Source organism: Pleurodeles waltl, chromosome 4_1 (assembly GCF_031143425.1).
Source record: "Pleurodeles waltl isolate 20211129_DDA chromosome 4_1, aPleWal1.hap1.20221129, whole genome shotgun sequence".
Lineage (NCBI taxonomy): Eukaryota > Metazoa > Chordata > Amphibia > Caudata > Salamandridae > Pleurodeles > Pleurodeles waltl.
The window spans coordinates 114,987,768-115,014,548 of NC_090442.1; the positions used below are offsets into that span (position 1 = coordinate 114,987,768).

Here is a 26,781-nt window from a genome sequence, read left to right on the forward strand (position 1 = left end):
GCAGGGAAAAGAGATGAACAGTGGAGTGTTTGCTGCAGCTTGGCTGCAGCTTCAAAACTATATCCTGGGGGTGGGTACCCCAGGACACAGCAGGAGCCAGCCCTGGGGACATTAGAGGATCCTTGAGGGGGGCCGCACTCCAACATGTTCGAAGCCCCAGGGAGGTGGTGATTCTCAGGGCTAAAGGAGGTCCAAAACGGCCCCCCTTTCTTTCTTTACTATTTACTCCAGGAAGGTGGTGGTCCCTGGGGCAATGGGAGGGCACGCCCCCCCCCACATACTAATTACTTATGGCCCAGGGAGGTGGTAATCTCTGGGCAGTGGGGGGGGGGCAGGTGGCCACCCTGCATCTACATTAATAAATGGTTTGGGGAGGTGGCGGTCCCCGTGCTGTTCCTTCTCTCCACCCACCTGTCTGACGGGCATCCCCTACACCAAAAATTAGTTTTACCCCCGGGAGGTGGTGGTCCCCAGGGTGTGCGGTGCCTTAAGCCCCCTCTCAAACTATTGCTTATTCACCCCTAGGGAGTTATTGGTCCCGAGGGCTGCGGGGGAGCCAGGTGTACTCCCACACTCATATTAAGAATCCTCTGTGACCTGGTCCACCTGAGGGCTTAAAAAACAGGAAGAGCCTAGTGGTGACCGCCGCTGGGTAATATTTATATATATATATATATATATATATAAATATGGATCTCAGCCTTCTTCAAAGCATCTTCATTCGCTACTACCCTTCTGACATATCCCTTTCCTCTCTCTTTTGCTATGGCCTCTTCCTTTCTCACTTACTATAATGTGCCCTCTCTCTCATCGTCTATTCCTCACTAACATCGACCCCTCTTTCTCCTTCTCGGTTTCCCTCTTCTTTGTCTTAGCCCAAAATGCACCCTAGCTTTCTCTTCAATCGTACATGCATGCACTCAATCAATCAATCAGTTTTATTTAGTGCAACACTACCATCTGGGCTCTGAGGTTGCTGCATCTGCATCGAAAAGCACAGCTTGAGTTGTTTTCTGAAGTCTGCCAGGGAGGGTGCCGTTTGGAGGTGGAGGCCTAGGTCATTCCAGGCTTTGCCGGCAAAGTAGGAGAATATGAGGCTCCTGCTGCGGGTGCAATGGATGTGGGGGACATGTGCGAGGGTGAGTCAAGTAGAGCGCAGGTGTCTTGAGGGAAGATGGATGTTCAGCAGATGGTTGATGTAGAAATTACATATTTTCTGGACTTGGAGCCAGTGAAGGTTTCTGAGGTAAGGAGAGATGTGCGTACGCTTGGGGAGATGTAGGTTGAGTCTGGCTGTTGTGTTTTGTGTTGCCTGGAGTCTTCTGAGAAGCTGAAAGGAGATACCTGTGTAGAGTGTGTTGCCGTAGTTGAGGTGGCTTGTGACGAATGCTTGTGCGACAATCTTTCTAGTGTTTATTGGGCTTCATCTGAAGATTATCCCTGTGTTTGTGTAGTTTTGCAGCAAAAAGCATAACTATGGGCCAAAGTTTGGGCATATTGTACAAATTTGCAAGACAGTTCCTTCTGGAATCTTATTTACTTAGACCACTCATTGGGCCCCTGAATGAATGAAACATCAGTGCAGCTTTGTTAGACAGTTACAGAACAGGGACAATTTCCATAGACAAGGTCTTGAGACCAGGACAATTTATTTGCCTCAAATTAAGTGTTGTTTTGTTTTCATTTTCAAGTAATTTCTCAAGACTGTGTTTCTGTAGGCTTGCATAATTGGTGCCTTTTAGGTGTTGATAGTCATCCATGTATCTTCGTGCATACTGAATTTCACTTTATCATCACACCAAGATATGTCTTACTTGTTTATTCAGAACTCGCTGAAACAGCTGATGTGCCAGATTTGCATTCCAGATCTGTTCCAATTTCAGATGTTTTATTGAGGCCGATAATCTTGCTGACCAGCTGTTTGTGTTCTGGGAGGTGTTAATAGTGATTTTTTTATTGAACAAATTGGGCCCTTGTTCTTGTTTCAAATGTGAGGCTAGTCTTCCTCCTTTGGGGCCAACTGTGGGGAAGAAACTTGGTGTGTCTGAGCAAGTGAGGGATGTTAAAGCAATTTTAGTAAATGTGCGCTCCCTTCTTAAACACACTTTGAATGTGTTTAATTTATTCAGAGATGAGAGCATTGGTTTGCTCTTCTTGATGGACACATGGCTGAATGAAACGTCTTACCCAGACTTACATTTAGCCCTCTCTGAGGCGAATTCATGTATTCATTTTGATCAGGCTGGCAAAAAGGGGAAGGTGTTGCTATTATTTTTAAGAAGACATTTAAATGCACTAGTATTGCATTAGAGGAGTTGCAGGGAGCAGAAGAGTTAGGCTTTAACTTTCTGATTAATGGTCAATGTTCTGTTTTTTGAGGCACCTGTGTATTGCCCCCTGGTCATCCAGAACCTTTTGTGTCCTCCCTTGACCAAGCTTTGACTCCTAAATGTGTTTTTTGCCAATTTTACCCTTCTTGGTGATTTTAATTTGGACTTAGATAATTGTGAGGACCTTTCTGTCACACGTTTTATGGAATCTGTGACCTCTTTGAACTTGGAGCATGTTGCCTGGGTTCCCATACATAGAGCCAGTCATGCCATTGATGGGATTATAGCTAATATTTCCCTGAATTAGGAGTCTCTGCTCCTGGAGCCATGGTCAGATAATTATCTACTACCTTTTTCACTAAAGTATAGTCTACCTAAAGATGTGCGTTCTTTGGTGATTGGTAGTGAGGAGATGGCCTGGGTCAAGATCTCTCCGACGTCACTTTGAGAGGTGTCAACCAAATTGAAACCAGTATTATCCGGTTCAGTGAGGTGGATGGATTTGCCAACTAAGAGATGGCTTGAGAAAGCAGCTGATTTAGTCGCCCTGAAAACAAAGATAGAAAACTCTGATAAAACTTGTTTGGCCCGTTGGTTTTTGATGGAGTGGGCCTGGGAACGGGCGGCATGTAAGAAGCTGCAAAGATCTTGGCGTAGATAGTATATGGAGGTTGACAAAGTCATTTATAAAAAGACATTGAGCACTTATTATAAGAATATTAGGAGAGCTCCGAGCACTTATTACATTGAATGCACCAGGGCTGCTGATAATGAAAGAAAGGAGGTCTTAAAAAGACTGACCAGATTGACTGATCCAAAAGCATCCTCTCTTGCATTTGAACCTAGCCAGACTCTTTGTGACCTCCTTAGTGACTTTTTTGAGCACAAGGTCCTCAAAATACATATGAATATTTCTGACTCCCATAAGTTGTCTGGTGTTGGGAAAGTGATCTGGGGAGGATGTTAAGCCTTGGGGTCCCAAAGTGCCTACTATTTTGGTATCCTCTGTAGACAATATAGTGTCTACTTTCTCCCAGTGTAAATTGGTGCACCCTTGGAGCAGAACCCCCATCATATCCTGAAATCTGTTCCTGATATTATGGTTTATCATCTGATATTTGAGGCCTCTAAAGGAATTTTCCCGAAAGAATGGAAATGAGCCAATGTCATCCCTCTTCTTAAAAAGGCCAATGTGCACCCGGAGTTACTGTCAAAATTTAGACCTGTTTCGCTATTGCCAGCAGCTGGGAAGGTCCAGGAAAGATTGGTGAATTCACAGCTTAACACTTTCTTGGAAGACAATAAGCTGCTTCACCTGTCGCAATCTGGGTGTAGAGCACCGAGACAGCCACACTTGAAATCTCTGAGTCCATTAGATTCAATCTGGATTTTGGCCTTAATGTTAACCCCGTGCTGTTGGATCTGTTGGCTGCATTTGATACAGTCAAGCATGACATCTTGCTGCTCAGGCTAAAACATCTGGGGGTTACTGGAACAGCTTTTGATTGGTTGGGGCCCTTGCTAACCGGGAACAGGTTTTGTGGATGAAACCACATGTGTATAAGGTTAAGGGTCTGTGAACGGGTGTACCATAGGGCTCCTCCCTTAGTCCCACTCTCTTTAAAATCTGTATGGAACCCCTGGTTGCTGTCATGGAATCCTGTAATATCAGAGTCAATCATACGCTGATGACACCCAACGTTTCTTCACATATGATGGTGACTTTGATGAAGGTGAACGAAGCTTTTTCAGGCTACATGATGGCGGTGCTGGAATGGTTGAAAGTAACTAAACTTCAATGTAACCCAGATAAGATGGAGTTACTGGTTGGATGGGAGCATGCCCAGTGCAGGCTCTGCCCCCTCCCTCTCACAATGTCTGCTAGAAATGTAGGAGTCCCTTTTGACACCCAGCTTTCCTTTGGGGTTCAAGTATCAGCTGCAATGAAGTTGTGCTGTTGGAGTATGCAGATGCTGAAATGTTTCTATTACTTCTCACATGAAGCCCAGGTGATGGTAGTGACAGCATTGGTTTTATCTAGTCTATATTGTTCCAATGCCCTTTTTTTGGGTCTGCCTGACCACCTGTTAAACTGATTACAGGTTATTTAGAATACAGTGGTTCACCTACTGTTTAAAATCCCTAAATGCACCAAGGTGTCTCCCCTGAGAGAAAAATTACACTGGTTACTGGTGCATCATCATGTTTTGTTTATGGCACTGACTTTGACCCTAAAACACTCAAAAAGGGGTGAGAGGAAAAATGCCCCTGCCCGACCTCCCAAAATCTCAATCAATAACACTAAAGGACAGGAAACAACCAGTGCATCATTATTCCCAGCAGGGGTACTCACCAGTTATGAAAAAACTGCCCTCACCCACAAAGTGTGGCATGCTTCATCATCGGGAACACACTCCAACACAATCCCAAGTCGGAGTGGAGCAGAAAGGGTGGGGGAACATGAAATTGCACACGACAAATAAACAACATCAAGCACGGGGACCAAGGACGAACAACAGACTTATAAAATTGTCTCAGATCGGTCACTCTCAAATCTTTATTATAGTACTGCCTGGGCAGGATTAAAAACGATATACCCTTGGTGAAGATCAAAAGGAACTCATGACCTGTTCACCCCAGTTTCTGTTTATGTGTCAATATGTTTCGGCCACTTTTCACTGCCCCTTTGGGTCGCTCGGCTTTCATCAGGGCCCTTGCACTGCCCGTTATGATTATCCCCTACCTGTAGTACCTGTAGTGACACGGAGCTGGGCAGTGGTGAACAAGCAGCACTGGTCCCTTGACAAATGTGTGACTACAGGATGGTGCTCCCACCTGGCGCTGATTAAATACAAGTGTCAATGAAAACTCGATAACCGACAGTGTGTGTACAGATAGGGAGAAGTACTCCCTTATATATGAATGGTATGAAACCCTGATCAAAGGACAGGTTAAAGCCTAAAACTCTCCAACAGAAGATTGAGGGTTCCAGTCTAGGTGTGTCCGTTATAATTTCTCAGCTTCAAATTCTTAAAAAATTTAGGGTACATAGAAAAAGGAGCTCTCACTCTTTTTTCACTTGTCAACTATTTTTTTTTCTCTATTTGTCAGAACATTTCTCATTGTAAGTGGCACGGGGTTGGACAAAAGCAGCCAATCCCTGCCATGCACGGCCGAAGGTTGGATTAATGCATAGTAATTCAAATTACTTTACATTAAAAAAACATCGAAATTCAATGAAGGATGTGGGTGGAGTGGGGTTTGGTGGTTATAGCGGGTTAGTTGCAGGGCCAAAATATATATATATATATATATATATATATATATATATATATATATATATATTTTTATATATATATATAGATATATAAATATATCTATATATATATATATATACACATAAAACGAATCTTCATGAAATGTTCCAAAAAAGTATTGCTTTCTTGTTGTGCATGGCAAGTTTCAGGTGCTCAAATTTTTTTGCGTTTCCCATGTTAATTTCAATAGGATTCTTTAGACATGACTACAGACCGAACCACTGGACGACATTACACCAAATTTGACAGAGAACTAGCTGTCAGTATGCAGATCACACTTTTGCGTATTTGGAGTAAATCCGTTCAGTAGTTTTTGAGAAATTTAGGGAAATTAAAATTTGTGTATCTCTGGCTGCAAAGTATTCAGGGAAGCACAGCTCTGTTTGGATGCCAACACTTTAAACCAGAAAATGTTGCCTTGGGACTCATCTTGAGCCGAGTCCCAGAAAAAAGTAAAAATAAAATAAAAGTTGCCAGCTTTGGGGCACCCTCACCCATTAGCAATGAGTTCTTTCTAGTAACTAAAACTCACGCCCTAAGGTAATTATAACTCACCTCTTTGTCATGCAAAGATAATTACTCTACATATTATATCATTGATGACATATTCTATGCCATCTTTCATACTCTCAATGCAACATTTGCAATAAACTTATTGATGACACAACTGTGCATGGCGAAGGCGCGAGTTATAGTAACTTGAAAGAACTCTAACTATAATTGCTGATTTTCCGTTAACTTACACTGAAAAAGAGGAGATTTCAGTCAGGCGACAGATGAGATAAAGCCATTTTGGGATTAAAAACATTGGGAGTCTCCTGCTTGAATCTGGTCTTTTGTCATGTGTGGTTGTACTGTTACTGCCTCTTCCTTCCGCCCTCAATGGTCTGTTATATTGCCACAGCCTCTTTTGCCTTTCCTGCATTGTTGGTTTGTTGTCCCTGTTCCCCTTTCCCCTGCCCTCAATTGTCCGTTGGGCGGCCACTGACCCTCCCTCCTGCCCAGAATGGCCAACTTGTTGCCTCTACACCCTCTTCTGCACCCTCCTCCCTGCCCCCATTCATCTGAGTCCATGCCCCTGACCTCGCCATGCACTGTTGATTACCACAAATACTACACCACACATGACATCTTTGATAACATCATTTATAATGTCAATGTAACACTTGCAGTAAAATTATTGAGGAGAAAACTGAGCATGAGGGGGGCATGAGCTATAGTTACCTCAGGGCACAAGTTATAGTAACTTGAGCTATCCATAACTATAACTGCTGAATTTCTATGGTTTTATGAACTGTGAACCTAACTATAAAGTCCCTGTAGCCTTTTGTTTGTGAGTGTGTTTGTCAGTGGGCCTTTCTGTTTTGTCTTGTTAGGAACTTTGAAGCTGTTTCATAAATCTTCACAAAACCTTGCCAAAAAATGCATCCACCTCAGCTTCTTCACTGAAAGCTTCAGGGTTGATCCGTTGGTGGGGCAGAGAAAAAGATGGTCCCATTACATTGTTTTCCCATGTCAATTCCCATTAGAAATTTTGGAAAGCAATACAGAAAAAATGGCTGAATTTAGGAGAAAGCTATAACTTTACTTCAAAAGTGTGTGTTGCATTATTTGGTGGAAATCTGTCAGCAGTTTTTGAGAATTTGGCGTTGAAAGAAGTGCTCAGGGCACTATCAAGTTTTTGGAAAAAAAGCGATCTGATTGGGTGAGGAAGGCTTTTTTTTCCCTTCGGCCATCTCAGTCCTATGCAACCAGTACCAAAACAATGGGACTGAGAGATCTGATTGGCTGCAACCTCTACAGAAATGTTGCGACTACCATTACAGGACACTGGGACTCTGCAGGGTAGGGATATATGCACAACAGGTGGTTGACTGAACATGGCTCAGGGCCTGGTAGTAAGGCCTGGCTGGTGGCCAACCCCATGTTCCACATAGGCAAAGGCTGTGTGCAGTTATCTATAACTGCTGAATTTCAATGTTTTTTTTTTTTTTAGTTTAACATATTTATTTTAATTGACATTTTTTAATTTAATTATAACAACAATATGGACTTTGTTTCTGTCAGTGACTTTTTGCATTTTAAAACAACAATGTGAATGTAAATTAAGATATTATTACCAGACCTAGCTATAATGTTACTTTAACATTTTTTTTTTCAGTGAATTTCTGGGTTTAATGTTAAGTAAACATTTAAAAGTTGGAATTTTAAGTAAGGAAGACTTACTGGCTTTGTCAAAGATTCAGCAAAAAACTATAAAAAGCTGATCTATTAGCTTTGTTTGAAAAGTCACAACAATTATTTAACAATAACCATATACCAATATAATCCTTAAATTTATACCAATGGCAAGTCATAATAATTAATGCCACAAACATATTTAAAAAATATATTTTTCATTACAAACAACTCTGAATTGTACTTCGAGTCGTTCTTTACCACTCTTCAGACCACAAAATGAAACCATAGAACAAACTACAAGGGGTCCCAGTGCCTCAGCTGAAGAGCATACAGCTCCTGCTCACAGTGCTTTAAAAAAATGGTAAGCTCTCCTGGGGTCATGCTCTCAATGACCCCAGGATTTAGGGCCTGATTTAAATATTAGCTGGTGAGATTCCATCTGCTGAAACCTAAATCCCATTGGCGGATAAGTTACTCAGTCAAAACGGTGACGGATATCCCGTCCACCAAAATGTAAATCCAGGATGTAATAAGATTTAAATTTTGGCAGACAGGATATCCCTTACCGTTGTTATGGGGTAACTCGTCTGCCAATATCTAACTCAGGCACTTACTGTTTTATTTTAAACTTTCCTGGGTGGCTGCTGTGCTCCTTGCAGCTGCCCATACCAGTTTTTTAAAAATTACAGGTGTTGCCTGTCCCTCATTGGGGAGCCACAACAACCACACTTTTCACAAAGGCTCCTGAGAGTGAGAAGTGAATATTTTCTTAACAACCTCACTGCTTTGTGAATATTTTCTTAACCCCCTCACCACTTCAATAATGAAGTGGCAAGGCTACTTTTCATTATTTTTATATTTACCTGAGTGCCTTGATTTCCATGGAGGCGCCCACACGCTTGCTGCCCATATCTTTTTTAATTGTTCACTTTTCTTTTGTAGTGGATGCCGCAGCCCCACCTTTGACCCCCCCCAACATCGGCAAACATTGGAGACCATGAGGGGAGACTCATAACCCCACTGCTCTGCCAGCTCACCACCAATACCCAGCATGAGTGTTGGCAGGAGCCAGCTTTATTGCTTTGCTCCTGCTGGTGGGAGCAACTTTTAATTCTGCTCCTGTTGGGCCTTGTAAAGACCTGGGGCATATTTAAGAAAAGAGGAGCTACACACAGTGCAGTACCACTTTTCTTTCACCCCTTAATGCCACCCTAATGAAACCATGTGTGCGCCATATTTAAAATACAGTGCACAATGGCGGTAATTAGGAGACTAGCGTCACAACTTTTGATTGTAGTCCAGATCTTTGCAGGATATCCTGCAAAGCTCTTTGAGGTCCATTGTAATCAATAGTGTGTCTCCTTTTAATGCCTGTTCATAGCGGCCGTGAAAAGGGCCGAAAAAATAATGCAAAGAAATCCCTTAAATTTCCTTGTGCCATTTTTTCGTCCACCCTAACAGCGGAACGCCCCCTTTGCGTAGGGGCCCCTGCACCCTATCTCTGCTAGCTGTTTCATGGTGGTGCCCTGGTGGTTTAGGACCACCAGCACAGCTAGTCTGTTCTGTGATGGAAAAGTGGCGGTGCTGGTGGTCCGACCACAGCGGTAATGTGGCTGTTGGATCACTACATTAGCAGCTGTTCAACCGCTACCACGACCCTCCTGGGTCGTAAGGAGGGCCCAAGTAAAAAAAAATGTCATGATGAAAGTATTTTACTATTGATTTGATACATGTGTGAGGCATTTAATGTTCTGCTTCAGTTGAAAAAGGATGATTATACAGCTGAAACGCATCCTGAAGTGCAGAGGTCTAGGCTGCTGCAGTAAATAAATCAAAGTTATCAGAGATGTCATGAGTGTTGCAATATGTGGGGTGATTAGCAGAGCATGGTGAGAAGTGAGTTATAGTTACCTTAGGACATAAGTTATAGTTACTCTATTGGCTTCCACAAAAAGGCTATGTCATGGGGGAGGGCATCCTGGGATATAGCAGGAGGCAGCCATGGGGGCGTTGGCTCCCAGAGCCATCATTGACTACTTTAGGGAGGCTGCGCGGCCCCCTTCCAATGTGCATATGGCCCGGGTAGGTGGTGGCCCTGGGGGGTCCACAACGACCCTCTCTTATTTTTTATATTTTGGCATGAGGGAGGTGGTGGTCCCCGGGGCTAAACTCATTTATGTATGTGGGGAGGTGCCATGGCCTACTGCAGCCCTAGGGACCATCACCTCCCCCATGCCAAAATATAAAAATGAGAGAGGGTCTCATTGAGAGAGGTGGCAGTCCAGGTGCTGCGGAGGGGCTGCCCCAGGGAGGCGGTTGTCCCCGTGCTGTGGGGTGCTGCACAGCCCTTCCATATACATATTTAATTTGGCACCAGGGAGGTGGTGGTTCCCGGGCTCTAAGAGAGCCTCCCTCACTTGAAAATAATGTTTTGCCCCAGGGAGGAGGTGGTCCCTGGGCCGTGGGGGGGAATGCAGGAGGTGGTCCCTGGGGATAAAAAAAGCCCTAGGAGGGGGCTTCTGTGCGCCCCCCTCCTTTTTAAAGCCCCCAAAGCCGTCAGGACCTGGCCTGTCTGGGGACTAATTGAAAGAAAAGGGTAGTCAGCATCAGGGTAAGGGTAATCAATCATAAGGGTAATCAAACATTAGAAATCTCTACTGAATGCTCTTTAGCCCTGCCAGGGTCCATCTGGGGCCCCAGCACCCAAGCCCAGGGGTTGGGGTGTCCCTACCCTGGCCCAATTTCTTTTTTTGATTTTATTTTCCTGGGACTCGGCTGAAGCTGAGTCCAAAGATGGCTGCCAGCACTTTCTTGTTGAACATAGGCAGCCAATCAAATATCAGCACAAGGACAGTTGGATCAGATTCCCTAGATATCTATATTTTTTGCATTTTAATACCTCTAAAATCACTGACCAAATTTACACCAAATCGCAAAAAGCATGCTTTCTGGATCAAGAGCTAGCTTTTCTCCAAATTTGGTGTAATTCCGTTCAGCGGTTCGGGCTTTATCCATGTTCAAAATCCCTATGGGGAAATGAATGGGGAAACATGTTTGGGACCCTCCTTTTTCTCAGCCCCATTTGATGGATCACCCCAAAATGTTTGAAATGGAAGCTGACCTGACCAAAGTATAGATTTTGAAAATTTTGTGAGGATTCGTCAAGCGGCACAAAAGTTATTGGCAAAACAAAAAAAACACTTTTCCTATCGAAACTAGATCCTAACTATAACTGCATACTGGCGATATATTTGTGCATGATATATACTTACTATTTCATTGTAAAGGCATGCATGGAAATGGACGCGTGGTACAGGCATTGTGTGCTGATGACCACTTTGTAAAGTATTATTCCGAATATAGCCAATGGAGTCTGTAATATCCAGTTCACACATTCAGCTCCCCTTACCTTCTATCTGAAGGCATTGATTCCAGTTGATAACATCAGTGGTTCCCAGAATCTCCCTGAGGTTCTCTGCATCCTTGGTGAAGACATGGTAGATGTGTCTGCAGAGGTTTTTATCATTCACCATTTCCTAAACAAACATTTGGAAAACCACAAAGTGCATTTAGAAGTTACAAGGTATGGACAGTGTGACCTCTTTAGCTTCCATGACTACCAATGTGCACTTGCAGCCTCAGAAACTCAGTAAGTCATCATACTTTCACTGTCACTCATCTTTGCATTCACACATCATTGCATCAATCATCTCAGTCATCCTTCCATTCCTAACACAGCCACAATAACACACACAAATGCAACAACATTTACAAGTTAAATAGGAAGAATACAACTAGGCATTGTAAATACTATTTTTTTAAAATTCACACGGTATGTGTATTTGTAAAGCACACTATCACCCCCAGGGCATCCTGGCTCTGACAACCACAATTAGAGCCACTTGCAGTTCCATCAAGAGAAAACACCATAGCACAAGAGGAGGGCATTGAACAGCAACCTGAAAATCCAGACAGTAAAAGGACACTGCGAGGGGATAAGTGGCCAGAATCGCAAACTGAGAAAGGGAAAGTGGTCATTAATGATACAATAGAGGAAGAGGTCGACACCACAAGGAAAGAAGATCTGAGTGAAGAAGAATTGCAGGGTGACCACAAGTTGAAAAGAAAGAGAATTGCAAACAGAAGACATACAGGTCCCGAATGGGCTTATGCAACGTCAGCCGAGTGGCAACAAGAGTTCTTGGCATTTTGTTTTGATCGTGAAGTCCCAGGTCAATATTATGGTACTTGATGTTGGCCACAAATAAAAGAGACTGTGTTGAGCTGAAATTGAATAAAGGGAAACTTGAGAAAAAAGACTGATAAATTACCGGATGTGACATTGCTAACCTGAACTGACTTTTGAAAAACCTGATGGTGACAAGCTGCTAACTGGATTGACAAAGGCCCTCGAGTGAATGAGAGAGCTGTAAATACTTGCTGAAGAAAGACTTTTGCATCAGCTTTGTGGAAAAATTACTAACCATCCTCCTATTAGTTGATTACGTTTGTAGTACTTTACTTTCTGATTCTTTACAGATCATGCCTAGGTCAGGAGATGACGTTGAGGGAAATAAGCGTTGTAAATATTTGGGTATTGCTTTGGGTGTTGTGTGTGTGATATTCATTACAGCTCTGTTTGTGGAAATGAGTTTGCTACAGTTTCTGAGACTGCTACACTAACACCGTGGGATAAGTTTGAACAAGATACAAAGTACTTGCATGACAAAACTAATACAAAAGGGGAGCTGTCTACTAATGTTTTCTATTGCTTGCTGAGTGAGTATGTTGACACTATGGATGCAAAGGCTTGTTATGTGTGTACACAAATTCCTCTTTCAGACCAAGAGGGAGTTACATATCACAGCTTGCCATTAACGTACGGGATTAGTTGTAGTTTGTTACTAATGCGTTTCTATAATCAAGAAAAAGTGCAATATTTTTACTCAAATTATGATTTAGTGTTCTCTTATGTGCCTATCATAAAAGATTTGAATAGTGTAGCTAAGTATTATGCTATAAAGCTGATTAAGGGATTCTTTGAGCCTAGAACGACAATTAGTGCTTCATATGCGCACCGCAATAATTTGACATGCTTGCTTACACCTGTAGAAAAGAGCTTTCTAGATCACACTGAACATAGAAAGAGGGTTTTAAAGGGGAAATTATAAAAGGGCTTGCAGCAATGATCATTCCTTAGTAATAGTAATAATGGGGTTAGTGAACAAGGGAAGCTAGCTTTAGATGCAAAACATGTAGGTAGGCTTTGCATAACGCGACCAAAGTCATATTATGACACTGTGTGGGGACGAGTGAGTGTAAGCATGTGTTTTTGTTTCAGAATAAATGGGCTTTCATGCTAAATGGAATGGATCAAGCGATCCCAGGGGTCTATTATATTGTGGACTTAGGGGGTCATTCTGACTTTGGCGGGCGGCAGACGCCGCCCGCCAAAGTAACCCCGTCTAAAGACCGCTCCGCGGTCAAAAGACTGCAGGGGTCATTTCGACTTTCCCGCTGGGCCGGCAGGTGACCGCCAAAAGATCGCCCGCCGGCCCAGCGGGAAAGGCCCTGCAACAATGAAGCCGGCTCCGAATGGAGCCGGCGGAGTTGCAAGGGTGCGACGGGTGCAGTTGCACCCGTCGCGATTTTCACTGTCTGCAAAGCAGACAGTGCAAATCCTGCTGGGGCCCTGTTAGGGGGCCCCTGCACTGCCCATGCCAGTGGCATGGGCAGTGCAGGGGCCCCCAGGGGCCCCAGGACACCCGTTCCCGCCATCCTGTTCCTGGCGGTAAAAACCGCCAGAAACAGGATGGCGGGAAGGGGGTCGGAATCTCCATGGCGGCGCTGCAAGCAGCGCCGCCATGGAGATTCAGCCCAGCCAGGGGTATTCCGGCGGGAAACCGCCGGATCCCCTTTTCTGACCGCGGCTTTACCGCTGCAGTCAGAATGGGCTGGGAAGCACCGCCAGCCTGTTGGCAGTGCTTCCGTGGTCGTCGACCCTGGCGGTCGATGACCGCCAGGGTCAGAATGACCCCCTTAGTGCTTATTACCGTCTTCCAAAGGGATGGTATGGGACATGTTATTTGGGAATAGTTTTTCCAAAGATCTATCAACTAGATGATTTAAAGAAGTTTCCGAAAGTGATAGAATTACTTCGTGCTAGACAAAAGAGAGAAACTGCTGCTGGTGTAGTAGGTGACATATTTGGAGCAATAATTCCTTCAGTGGGAGATGTTTTGAACTCCATAAAGATTCAAAAGTTGTCTACTATTGTGGATAACATGCTGACAAACTTCACAGGAGCTATACTCCTGATGGATACCGAACTTGCTGCGGAGAGGGCTATGACTCTTCAAAATAGGCTTGCTTTAGACATTCTTTTAGGGAAAAGTGGCGGAGTCTGTAAGATGCTTAATGAGCGCCACTGTTGTGCCTACATACCGGACAATAGTAATGAGATTAGAAGTATGCTTACTAACCTAACAAGGGATAGTGCAGATTTGAAGGAAACGAAGGAGCCAGGACTCTGGGAAAAGGTTGGAGAAGGATTTGCACCTGTGAGAAGTTGGTTTAGTGGTCTCTGACATGGGTTCTTGGGAAAATTAACACAGGGAATAGTAATTGTTTTGGCTTGTTTATTCGGACTATGGTTATTAAACAAAATTTGCGAAAGAAGTAAAGTAAAATGGGCAAAATATAAAGCAAGGAGGGAGGAAAAGAAAAGGGAGAAAATGTTCAGGGCAAAATACGAAAAGGCGAAGGAGAAAGAGGAAATAGAAATGAAGGAATTGAAAAGGTAAAGGATTGTTAAGGAATGGATTTGTGTGATGACAAGTGTCATCAGAGGAGTGATTGTTGGAGTGTAGTTATTATAATTCAAATTAACATTAAATGTTTGCAAATGAATGCCTAATGATGCTGCATAGAAATTGTATTGCTTTGTTTTACTAAACGTGTTTTTGAAATGTGCCCACAGGGAGTGGCCACCAATTTATACGATGATTAATGAAATTGACTAATAATGAATTATTAATGTACTAATGTATGATTTATTTTAGCGTTAAGAATTATATGTTAAGGTTTTTTTTGCTGAAATTAATTTCTAGGCCTTAGTTACCATGAGTCGGGGCCTAGCTGCCGGTCTCATAATAAATATGTTTTTCTAACGTCCAATGTGCTGACTTGCTGAAGGACATGTAGGCGTATTTTTCCAGAAGCTAGAAGATGTGTGTAACCGTAGTAAATTCTTTCTCATGAGACTCGACTTGCTAGAGGAGACATTCTTGCTGAATGCAACAGTGTAAACTTGCAACAGGTACAAGGTTGCCTGAACTGGTAAAGACAATGGAACTACTGACTGAGCCTGAGAGAATAAAAATTTGTACCTGACATTCTACCCGTTGGAGACATCAATTACAGGAGCCAATAAACTACGTGAGAACTGGTCTAAAGTGAAAATTCTAAAGGGGTGATTACCTGACCATTGGATGGAGATAATGATGCACCAAATTTCGCCCAACTGGAAATTAGGGATTGTACAACAAGTTTCATATAATCGCATGACACAAGGAGAAATCAGCCATTACCTGCCTTTGCTATTACCTAGACACTTTGGGGGTCATTCTGACCCTGGCGGTCTTGGACCGCCAGGGCAAGAATGACGGAAGCACCGCCAACAGGCTGGCGGTGCTTCATTCCCCATTCTGACCGCAGCGGTACCGCCGCGGTCGCACTGCTGGGGCCGGTGGTTTCCCGCCGATTTTCCCCCGGCGGTGATAATCCGCCAGCGCAGCGCTGCCCTGGGGATTATGGCCCCCTTACCGCCAGCCTGTTTCTGGCGGTTTACACCGCCAGGAAGAGGCTGGCGGTAAGGGGTGTCCTGGGGCCCCTGGGGGCCCCTGCACTGCCCATGCCACTGGCATGGGCAGTGCAGGGGCCCCCTAACAGGGTCCCGGCCTGCTTTTCACTGTCTGCATGGCAGACAGTGAAAAGCGCGACGGGTGCAACTGCACCCGTCGCACGGCCGCAACACCGCCGGCTCCATTAGAAGCCGGCTCCTGTGTTGCGGCCTCATTTCCGCCGGCCCAGCGGGAATGTTGGAATGGGGGGCGTGTAATTGCGGCCGCATGGCGGTTTCTGTCTGGCGGGCGGCGGTAGCCGCCCGCCAAGGTTGGAATCACCCCCTTTGTCACTCTGTCTTAACTTAAATTCTTCGAACCATCCTTATCTTTCTTCTGCCCAATTCATACTTTCCTCCTTATGAGGGAAGTGTCCCCTATTGATGCTGAACTTTGCTGTGTTTCCTGGCCGATGGCGAATCAACTGATGTCTTGAGGACGAAGACTGACTCTGTATGCTGACCCATTATGGAGGGTAACTATATGATGATGAAATTGTAATTGTCTGTCTGCCTTTCCTTTCTAGGTACCAACTGCTTCTTTTGATTGAGTCCATAGATAGATGTTTTCCAAATCTGTGTTACTAAATTTTTATGCATGAAGCCCAACATGCTAATGCTAATTCGAGGTTAGTTGAGGAGTTCAATAAACGGACGCAAATAGACAAATGACTGAATCAATGCTTTGTTGAATAACGTGCTAATGATGCTTTGCTAAAGTTAATCCATGTTGACGTCGTTCTTTGTACTGATGTTTATGATCTTTGCTTTGATGAAATCTTATTCTAGTTGCCACATTGTGACAGTGCTAATGTGCTTTCTGGTTTTGAGACTAATAGACTTGCTAGTAGAGTGTAATCAATAGGGAATAAAATAACGTAAATATTATTAATTTTTGGGTGATCATTCATGGTTGAAAGGTCATGGTGTGATCAAACTTTATTGATGCATTTATCGAGAATGGTTTACTTTGACATATTGAATATTGAGAAAATTATTGACCTAGTGATATATATGCTGATTAGTTGTCTTGTCCTAAGGTGTCTTCAATCAGGGTCAAAAGATTCATTGGCCTAAAACGAGTCCCAGACAAAGTAAATTACCTAAGACGGGACGCGTTATCAAACATTATTTCTGTAAACCTGTATCTTCATAGGTAGTCCAAAGCACTCGCCAAACAAACAAATGGCCAAACTAAGGGGCATATTTATACTCTGATTGCGCCATTTGTGCATCATTGATTTTGACACAAAAAACAGTGCAAATTTAACTCCATATTTATATTTTGATGCTAGACCCATCTAGCTTTAAAATATAGGAGTTAATATCATTTTTGGATGCGCGGACCCACCTTGCCTCAATGAGACGCAAGGTAGGATTCCCATCCAAAAATGACTCTAAGCTTGTAGCCCCATATTTATCCCCAATTCTAAAATGACTCACAGGTGGGAGGCGGACCCAAAAAACGATGTTAACACTGTTTTGCGTCAAATTTTAATGCCTGGGGATGAGTCTCATACACCACTTCATAAGAAAAACTCACAGAAGGAACATTTGCCACCTCCAGGAAAACATGGAAGTCGCACTGCTCCAGCTAGGTACATGCTGCAGTAGTCCGCAACAACAGCAGCACCCTCCACCACCACTACAGCAACCCCAAGCACCACCACAGCACCCACAAAGGCAGCGCAGAAGGCAGGAGAGGATATTTCAGCAGAGGACAACCCTCCTTGGCCTCAGGAAGAAAGAAATCATCAGGACTTACCATTGCAACCAGGAGTCCATTCTACGCCTGCTGAACCAGATTGCGCCAGACATCACAGCCAGGCTGTAAACTCCCAATAACATACCATCTATCACAAAGCTCCTCACTGTTCTGCACATGCTGGCTTCTGGATCCTTTCAGACAACAGGGGCACTAGTGGCTGGTGACTCACAGCCATCCACATGAGTCTTGTTGCCTAAGGTCCTAGTTGCCATCACACCCCACCACATTTGCTTCCCAAGCACCCAGCAACTGCAGCAGCAGACCAAGCAAGGTTTCTATCTAATCGCTGGGTTTCAGCATGTACTGGGTCCAATGGACTGCACCCATGTACAACTGGTGCCACCTGCTGACACAGAAAATCTCTACAGGAACTACAAACACAGCCATCTGATTAATGTGCAGGCCATTGTGTACCACGGTCGACACTTCAAGAACATCTCAGCCAAGTATCCTAGCAGCGTCCATGATACATTCATATTCTGGCACTCCACCATCAACGAGTGGTTCCAGGATTGACAATATGGCAATGGCCTACTTGTCGGTAAGTCAACCAAGCAATCAAACACACACAACACACCAACCCTATAGGACAAACAACATATACACCACAACAAATACACATAAGCAGGGGACCCCAGATGTGCTGGCAACAACACATATGCACCATGCTGCAGTACACCGCAATGATTGCACATCACAAACACAGACACCCACTTATACCTAACACAGCCACAAACTGAGAGCCACACCACGTGAAAGACAGGTTCAGCTATGTCCTATTTGCATACAGAAGACAACAAACCACTACAAGTGTCTACTGGTTGACTACTAAATGTACTTCACACACATTAGACCAAACGAACAATAGCTTTGCCATGTCAATGCATATGGCATGGCCATGTAAAGAAAGTCATATCTAGGCACATCCCCACTTTATTCATGGTGTGCAAGACTCAGGCACAATCTACATCAAATGCCTCCCAAGTGGTGTCAACAACAACTACATCTCATGTAGTCTGCGCATACATCTTTTGAAAGCATTGTATTGCACACATAGAAAGACAAATGTACCTGCCATTAAGGAGTATGGGGCAGAATCATGAGAAATGGTGCCACAACTACTCAACTGACACCTCAGTGCCCCACTTAGCACCCCTTAACACTAGCATGCCTGTTCTGTAGACTATCAATAGCTCAACATGGTGCTGAGTCGCTGCTAAACTGTTATGTACATGGATGCCGTTGTAGGCCTCTGTAGGAGTACGAAGTACATGACTGGCCACACATGCAGTATACTAAGTGACACTTTAGAAAAATAGCTGGGCTCCCTCCCAAAGTCTGCAATGTGCATGTGTAGTAAGTCTGGCTGAAAAGCTAATTTCTAGGAAGCTAGGACATACACCTGTACCAAAAGTGATCATCATACTAATATGTGATACACACCCTTGGACACTTGGGCACTCATCATGAGTTTGGTGGGCGGCGGAGACTGCCCGGCAAACTTCTACTGCTGTTAGACCACCATTGTGGTCTAAACACCGCTGACCTTATTAGGAGTTCACTGCTGGGCCTGCGTGCGGAAACAGCATTTCCTCCTACTGCCCCAGCTGGGAAGAGAGCCTCTAACATTGCAGCCGGTTTGTAATTGAGCTGGCTGAAATGTGGCGTTTCAGTGGGTGCAGCAGCACCGGTTGTGCTGTTTACTGCCTGTAATTTTGGCAGTGGAAAGTGCTACAGGGCTGTCCATGGGGGCCCCAGCACTGCCCTTGCCAAGTGCAGGGGCACCCAGGGGGCCCCGACATCCCCATTCCATCAGCCTTTGCATGGCGGTGGAACCACCATGCAAAGGCTGGCAGATTAGGGAGTCATAATCCAGAGCAGCGCTGCCCTTGCAGATTAAGACTGCCAGGACTGCCAGGCTACTAACTGGTGTCAACCTGTCGATGTTGGCAGTCCAGCCATGGCGGGCCCACCACGGTCATAATGTGGTGGTCGTACCACAACGACCGAAGCGGTCCAACTGCCACTGTGAGTCTGGCAGTCTTAAAATCGTAAGATTTGTAATGAGGGCCAAAATGGCTGACACAAGCATCATCTCCCACTAAGGCCCACTAAGTGTTGCACTGCATGCGTAATGTCAGATGCCAACATCGACAAAATCGTCTGGCTTTGTAGGGCTACTATTCTGGCTCCATATCTGATACCATTGTGCTTCAAGGAGGCAGTAGCATCCATCCAACATTAGGACACTGCTACTAATATGGACTATACAAAACATGTTACATATATGATAAGCATACAAATTGGAATCCAGATGGTCATATACAGGCCCTTGAGACAGTACCCAAGATTGTCATGTACATCATCACAGTCAAATTGAACCATATTACAAGACCAGGAAAATACACAATACCACAATCAGCTCTGATTCACCACTCAAACTGCAACCAACTACTCCCATGGTATATTCCAAATCCCTCTCAAGTCTTTACTAAATTTCACCCTCTTACCTTTGCAGCTGACCAAGGTTATATCATTCAGCAATGGGTCACAACACCATTTGAAAATCCACGAACCAATGAACAGCGTGCCTACAATGAAGGACACAGGAAAACACGCAATGTGGTGGAGAGGACATTTGGCCTTCTCAAATCCAGGTTCAGGTGCCTGGACTTGACAGGAGGAAGCCTCCTGTATGCTCCCCTGTTGGTATGCAAGATAATACTGGTATGTGCTACCCTGCACAACATTTGTGTTAAAAACAATGTCCCCTGGGATGGACAAGTTGATGTCCACAATGAGGAGGAGGAGGATGATGGGGCTGAGGACTTTGAAGGGGAACAACCAAACACAGCAGCAGGAGTTCGCAGGAGACTGACCATTGTTGAGAACTTGTATACCTAGTCAACAAAAAAAGTACTTTGTAAATACCTCCAATAAACATTTGTTAACCATATTTTCCTTGGTCTACTCATTGTCCAATATATATATATATATATATATATATATATATATATATATATATATATATATATATATACCATAGGAACGTGACTCTAGCCTTAGGAAATGTGTTGGAAACACAAAAACATCCTTGGTGATGTAGGAGGTTCTACAGACTCCATCTCACATATCAGTGACACCCAAATCACTGGCATTTGACTTCTGAAGGCCTAGATCCATGCACCACTACATATATTGCGCCATCACGTGGGCAAGGTGCAATTTCATAGGCTATTTACCACCACAACACCATGCCCAAGAGGATGTATACAAGGGGGCCACACATAAGGTGGGGGCTGTCAAGAAATGGAGGTTAGGTAATGTTAGAACTGAACACTGTCCCTACTCTGTGTGATTGTAGCTCTGCCTGCATGGTACATGTGTGTCAAGGGGGGACATCATAGGTAAGGATTCTCCTTCAGTAATTGCCCATGGAATGTAATCAATGTTGGAAGCTGAGCCTGCACATTGTGTCCATGGGAATATGTTCTGGCACTACGATTGGGCACATCCCTGACACATGGAGGACTGTAAATCATGTATGGCACATACACATTGGCTGGGGAATGACCAATGGATTGGCAGAGAAATTACGCAGCTAGGGGTTGTTGAATCCATATACAAACACTTAACAGATTGTATGGATCTATGAATTATAATTGGAGAATGCATCAGCCAATGATAGTCTGGCTGGAATGTAGGCAGAGTGTGTAACACTCCCTATCTACCTAGGATGCACACCTGTCAGACAAATTGGCTTGCTTCACACATACCTACTGCTAATAATGAGAAATATATGAAGACACATGTATGGGGGTCCGCCCTAGGTAGCAACGGGTTTGCCATTATCCACAATGATTGATCTGTGTCTGCATGTCTACACAAAATGCTCTGTATAACAACATTACACAGCACATACCAATGCAAAGCACTCATTGTCACTTACATGACAGATCCATTGCATGGTACCAAATGTTACTAAATAGCTCTTACATGTTCTGGACTCTAATATCACAATCAGGTGTGGCATGTGCTAACATGTGCAGCTTTATTCTATACTGTCAGAGACCCTACATCACACTGAGCGGAGTAGAAATAGCCATATCAGTAGCATCTGGCAAAGGATAAATACAGCACTAAGATGATGAAACATATCAACATCATTCAGTCATGGTAAAAGTAAGCTAGGTTGTGGAATGCAGGGAGAATTGCATTGCCATGTTCAATAGAGGATGTGGATGGACAGCTCTGACACTTGGAGACTACTCAAATGCTGTGGCATGTGTAATGTCATGTGTGCCTGACACTTATTACTTATCACAAATATCGACAATGGGACGTTAACTACTAAGTTGACAGTTATAGAAGAAGGGAATATCTCCATATTACACAAGTCACATGCTGTATCCTGTCCTTCTATCACCAGAGAATGTTGCTGTAGAAGATGTGTAAAAAGTGCTAGCGGATAAAAGACTGGGCGCAATGGAGGACACAATACATACCTTACCAGTAATGGCTGAAAAAAGGGATACTGACCAGACATACACCAAAGCAGACACTGTAAGACTCCAATGTCTACATGTCAAACTTTAACAGATGTACAGAGAGGGTGGCCACGTTCGTATATGACCCAGACATGTTTGCCACTAGCAAACCATGGTATTTGATCTTAACATGGCACCAGAACAGGAGACAGTCACATATAACACCATCTGTACCATGTCATTTTTCCAACCTTGATGTCACAACAGTTATACAACCCCTAAGCAAGTTGAACATGGACACAACTTTGGACTCCAAAAATGTATACATCGCCTACATGTGCAAGCACACGACCTCTGTACCTGAGAGGCAAAGGCTGACATCAAGTACTGCACTGGAAATCATAACAACCAGGTCTGTATGACCACATTTATGTATGTCTCTATCTACTAGGGAGTGTGCACAGGCTGGAAATTAGCTATCGTAAATGGTAGAGATCCTAGCTCAATGAACTAACGCACCACTGTCCTGATTACATCAAGGTATGAAAATGTCAGATACTTGATGCATGTGCACAGGGGGCAGAGTAAAGTGGAGCACCATTAACCTGCACCTTCACATGCAAACATTGGTTTGTGTTGCCACAAAAACTCACACATTGATGAAGTTGAGTAGGACTGCCATCTATGCTTCACTTCAACACTGCAACACAGTGGTATGGCATTGTATGTGACAGTCATCACTACCATGATGCTGACAAATCAGAGTATCCAGTTGGAGGCATGCACACATATCCCAAAGATCTCTGCACACATGTACCACCATAATGGGCCAGTTATGGTAATGAGTATGATTCAGTACATAAGATAACTTAGAACTAACATAATGGCATAGGTATTGCAAAACCTGTGAGATCAAACATTTCTCGTCAATTGTGTAGTGACATACGGAAAATAGGTGCCAGTGATGTGACTACACAAGCAATAGTAAAAAGCCACTTTCTGCCTATACAGGAAGATTTTAATGTGAGCATGTACATCCCCTTGACACAGCAATGATGTGTTACACAAATGACACAACACATGTCTATACAGACACATGGTATATAGCATAGTTCACCAACACACGTGTCCATAACATCTGCAGCAACTGAGGTGCATGGCACATGTTTAGCTGACCTATAACAAGTTAAATACAATAATTAACCAGTGAGTAGACACACATGCCCACTCAACTTGACAGGGGATATGTGATGTCAATGCAGTCCGAGTCCACTGCATACTCAGTACAAAATGTAATGGCTGACACATGCCTTAGTATGTGTTTTGAGACAGGGCGTAAATGCAAAATCGTTTGTAGGTGTGTGTGTATATATATATATATATATATATATATATATATATGGCCCACCGACGTAACTATGTAGTCTATCTGCTACTCACTATACATACACATATGTACACACATAGCACACATGTGCCAGCATTTATGTGGACACAGTGTAGATACACATGCACATATGCGCAAAGTATGAGAGAGTGGCTGCAGCTAACTCATAAATACACGTATTGGTTGTACATATCAATGACACCTTAATGACATTAATGCATAGACTTGCACAGTAGGACACCCCATGTAACGTGAATTAAATCAGGGTGTATTCAAGGGCTATAATGCAAAAAATTACCCAATTCCGTTATTCTCAAAGAATGGCGCAAATGCATCAACATCACACTGCAACGTGGAGAAAATGACGCCTGGGCTCTGAGCGGCAATGTCTGGGTAGTTTAGTTGTTAGGGTAGTTTGGGGAGTTTGGGGTAGTTTCGTTTTACTATTTTGTTTTGGGTGATGTCTTTTCACTGTTGGGTATGTCTGGGAAGGGGAGGATGGGGAGGATGTCCACTGATGAAATGGGGGGGTTCATCTGGTTGGTGGCCCACTACCTGCCTCTGATGCTGCAACTCAGTGGCCGGGTGATCCTCAGCTACCACACAGAGGCAAGGTGGCTGTGGTGGGGCAAAGTGGTCCACCACCCCACATGCATTTTCAAGACGGGACACAACGAGCACCAGCTGAAGCATCGGTGGGCATATCTGGTGGCAAGGGAGCAAATTCTGCTGGACCACTTGGGCACTGGAATCGGTGAACTGTTGGTAAGTCTCCCATTGCGATTGCCTGCATTTAGCATTTGACTGACAGTTGCAGATAAGTCTGAGTGCTGCATTTAATGGTTGTGAACATGTCATATGCGACCTGTATGAAGAGTCTCTGCGCCACTTGAGGCCTGCAGTTCAAATGTACAACAATTCAGCCTATATCAGGACACATGTATGATGAACCCTGCATAGCCATCATGAAGGGGAATATTTAAGAGCCCCTAGTGCAAACTTTGTGCTGCCATAGTGTTATATCGTTGACAGTAAGGCACCGCAAACCTGCCATTTACCATGCGTTGTCTTTACAAAGTGGCACAATGCGTTGCACCACTTTGAAAAGGCTTGCCACACATTATGGTTGTGCCAGACACAATGTATGAAAGGGGGCTATTCTGGCCAACGGGGGCCTCCAAATTAGCACAAACAATTCAATGAGGTTGCTGCACTCAATTTGTGGTGAATTACTTAATGCCTGCTCTTTGCAGGTGTTACAAATATGCTCACATTATGATCAGTGGACCTATAGGTACTTTGCAGGACAAGCAACAAAACTTTTGACACTAGTCCTGTAAAGCCCCAGAATACTGGCAAACAATTTTGATGCTACTCCTCCTGGTGCACAGTCTATTGGATATGGCACACACATGGTAGTGTCGGGAGTGTGCTAGGGCCCACACTTCAACAAGCGCATCACTAGGTGCTGCGCCACATCCATATATATGGGCCAAAGTGTAGTGATGCATGCACAGTTGTACTTTTCAATAAACAGCAAGGAATGAAGCTTGTTCCATGAAAGAGGCATTAAAGGGTGTGTAAAAATAAAATAGGGAGGGCAAACTCCAAACCTCAGAGTCACTACATATTTTCCTATATATGAATTCCAAATACTCTGTAGGACTGCTGAGAGAAGGTGTGAAACCTGGACATATATATGTATGAGAAGGGCCCTTATGTACTCAGCAGAAGTTTATGTGATCAGTAGCATCTCCTGATGACCCACACAGCCACCCAAGACAATGAATGGGGCAAGCTTCTCGACTATGTCGGGGCTCCCAGCTGCACCTACCCTATGCACATCTGCTGCACCAGTCGTCACAAAGGCACCAGTCTTGGATCTGCGTCAGGACATTAACCTGATCCTCAGTTGTTTGTATAATGTGGAGGAGTATTTGGCGGAAGACCGCAAATTATTGAAGTACATAAAGAAGAAGGTGAAGAAGTCTTAAAAATGGACGTGTACAGTTATGGACTGCCTCCCAGTTCCTTCACCTCCCTTTTAAAGTTGTAATATATTTTAGTTTGGGTTTTATGTAGTTAATGTTAGGTTAGTGTAGTGAATCCATTAGTTAGGATAAGTATAGTTGGGGGTTGGATTTATAGTGTTATGTTTTTATCGGTAGGTAAGTAATCCGAAATCCTCCCATACCTTCACACAAGATTGGATTTTCTACTTCAATTGTAATACTGGATTACAGCTAATAGGTTCTAACATGCTGTGTCTGATAATTGTCACATAGCTTCTTTTACATAATCCTGTTTGGTTTGAATCATGATATTGCCTCAGGGCAGAAGAAAATGAGATATGTCAGCAAAAAGTAATAACTTGGCTCAGGTTTATTGATGACTTATTTCTCATCTGGGGTGGAACAGAACTAGGATTCCAGGCATATTTTAAGATATTAAATACCAATATAGCAAAATTTGACTTTACATGTGAGATTAGTGCCACAAGAGTGACAGATCAATCCACACAACATTACACGGAAAAATAACGGCAACTAATTCAATACTACATGTAAACAGCTTCCATCCCCCCAGCATAAAGCGTAATATTCCCTATGGTGAATGCCTTCGAATAAAGAGAATCTGTTCGGAACCTCTGGAATGTTAGAAACATCTTAAGGCCTCGGAGGAGAGATTCGTAGCCAGACAATACCCAAAAAAGTGCCTAAATCAGACCAAACAGTGCATGAATCAGATCTCGAGATCGGAACTAATTCAAAAACAGGATCTTCCCCTAAACAGATAAACAGCTACGGTTCATAACAACATATTCTCAAAGTGCCACAGAGGTTCGTAAAATCTTGGAGAACCATTGGTCCATATTGTTAATGGATCCTACTGTTGGAGAGATCATGGGACAACTACCAAAAATTACATTTAGGAGAGCACCGAACTTAAGTGACAAGCTGACACAAAGTCACTTTAGCTATAAAAAGCAGAATTGGCTACAGAAGTCGGGGTTTTGGAAATGCAGTGATTGCAAAGCTTGTAAAATTGGGAAAAATATGAAAGAGTACTTGACTGGTAATGGCAATATGAGATTGATTCAACAACACTTGACATGCAAAAGTCGTTTTACAGTGTATGTCATTGAATGTCCTTGTGGTCTGAAATATGTAGGGAGCACCACATGTGAGATAAAAAAGCGTATTTTAGAACATATCCGAGCAATGACAAATTTGGGCAGAAGTTATGCGACAGCAAGGCATATGGAACAGAAACATAGTAGCAAATGTGAACTAATTACTTTTTAGGCAAATGACCAAGTACCGAAACAGGAACGAGGGGGAGATAGAGAGAAAAAGTTGCATCAGCTAGAATCTAGATTTATATTAGATATTCGCTCATTAACCCCTCTTC

The 26,781-nt window shown here is 43.6% G+C and overlaps 1 protein-coding gene across 1 annotated transcript in view; it reads right to left on the reverse strand.

Moving 5' to 3' along the window:
• The window catches only part of LOC138287443 (glycine N-acyltransferase-like), a 308,817-nt gene that overhangs the window by 120,544 nt on the left and 161,492 nt on the right, over positions 1-26,781 (reverse strand). Inside the window, exon 4 of the mRNA XM_069227870.1 lies at positions 11,238-11,364. Coding sequence (XP_069083971.1) covers positions 11,238-11,364 — 127 coding nt within the window. The remainder of the gene's footprint in view (positions 1-11,237; positions 11,365-26,781) is intronic.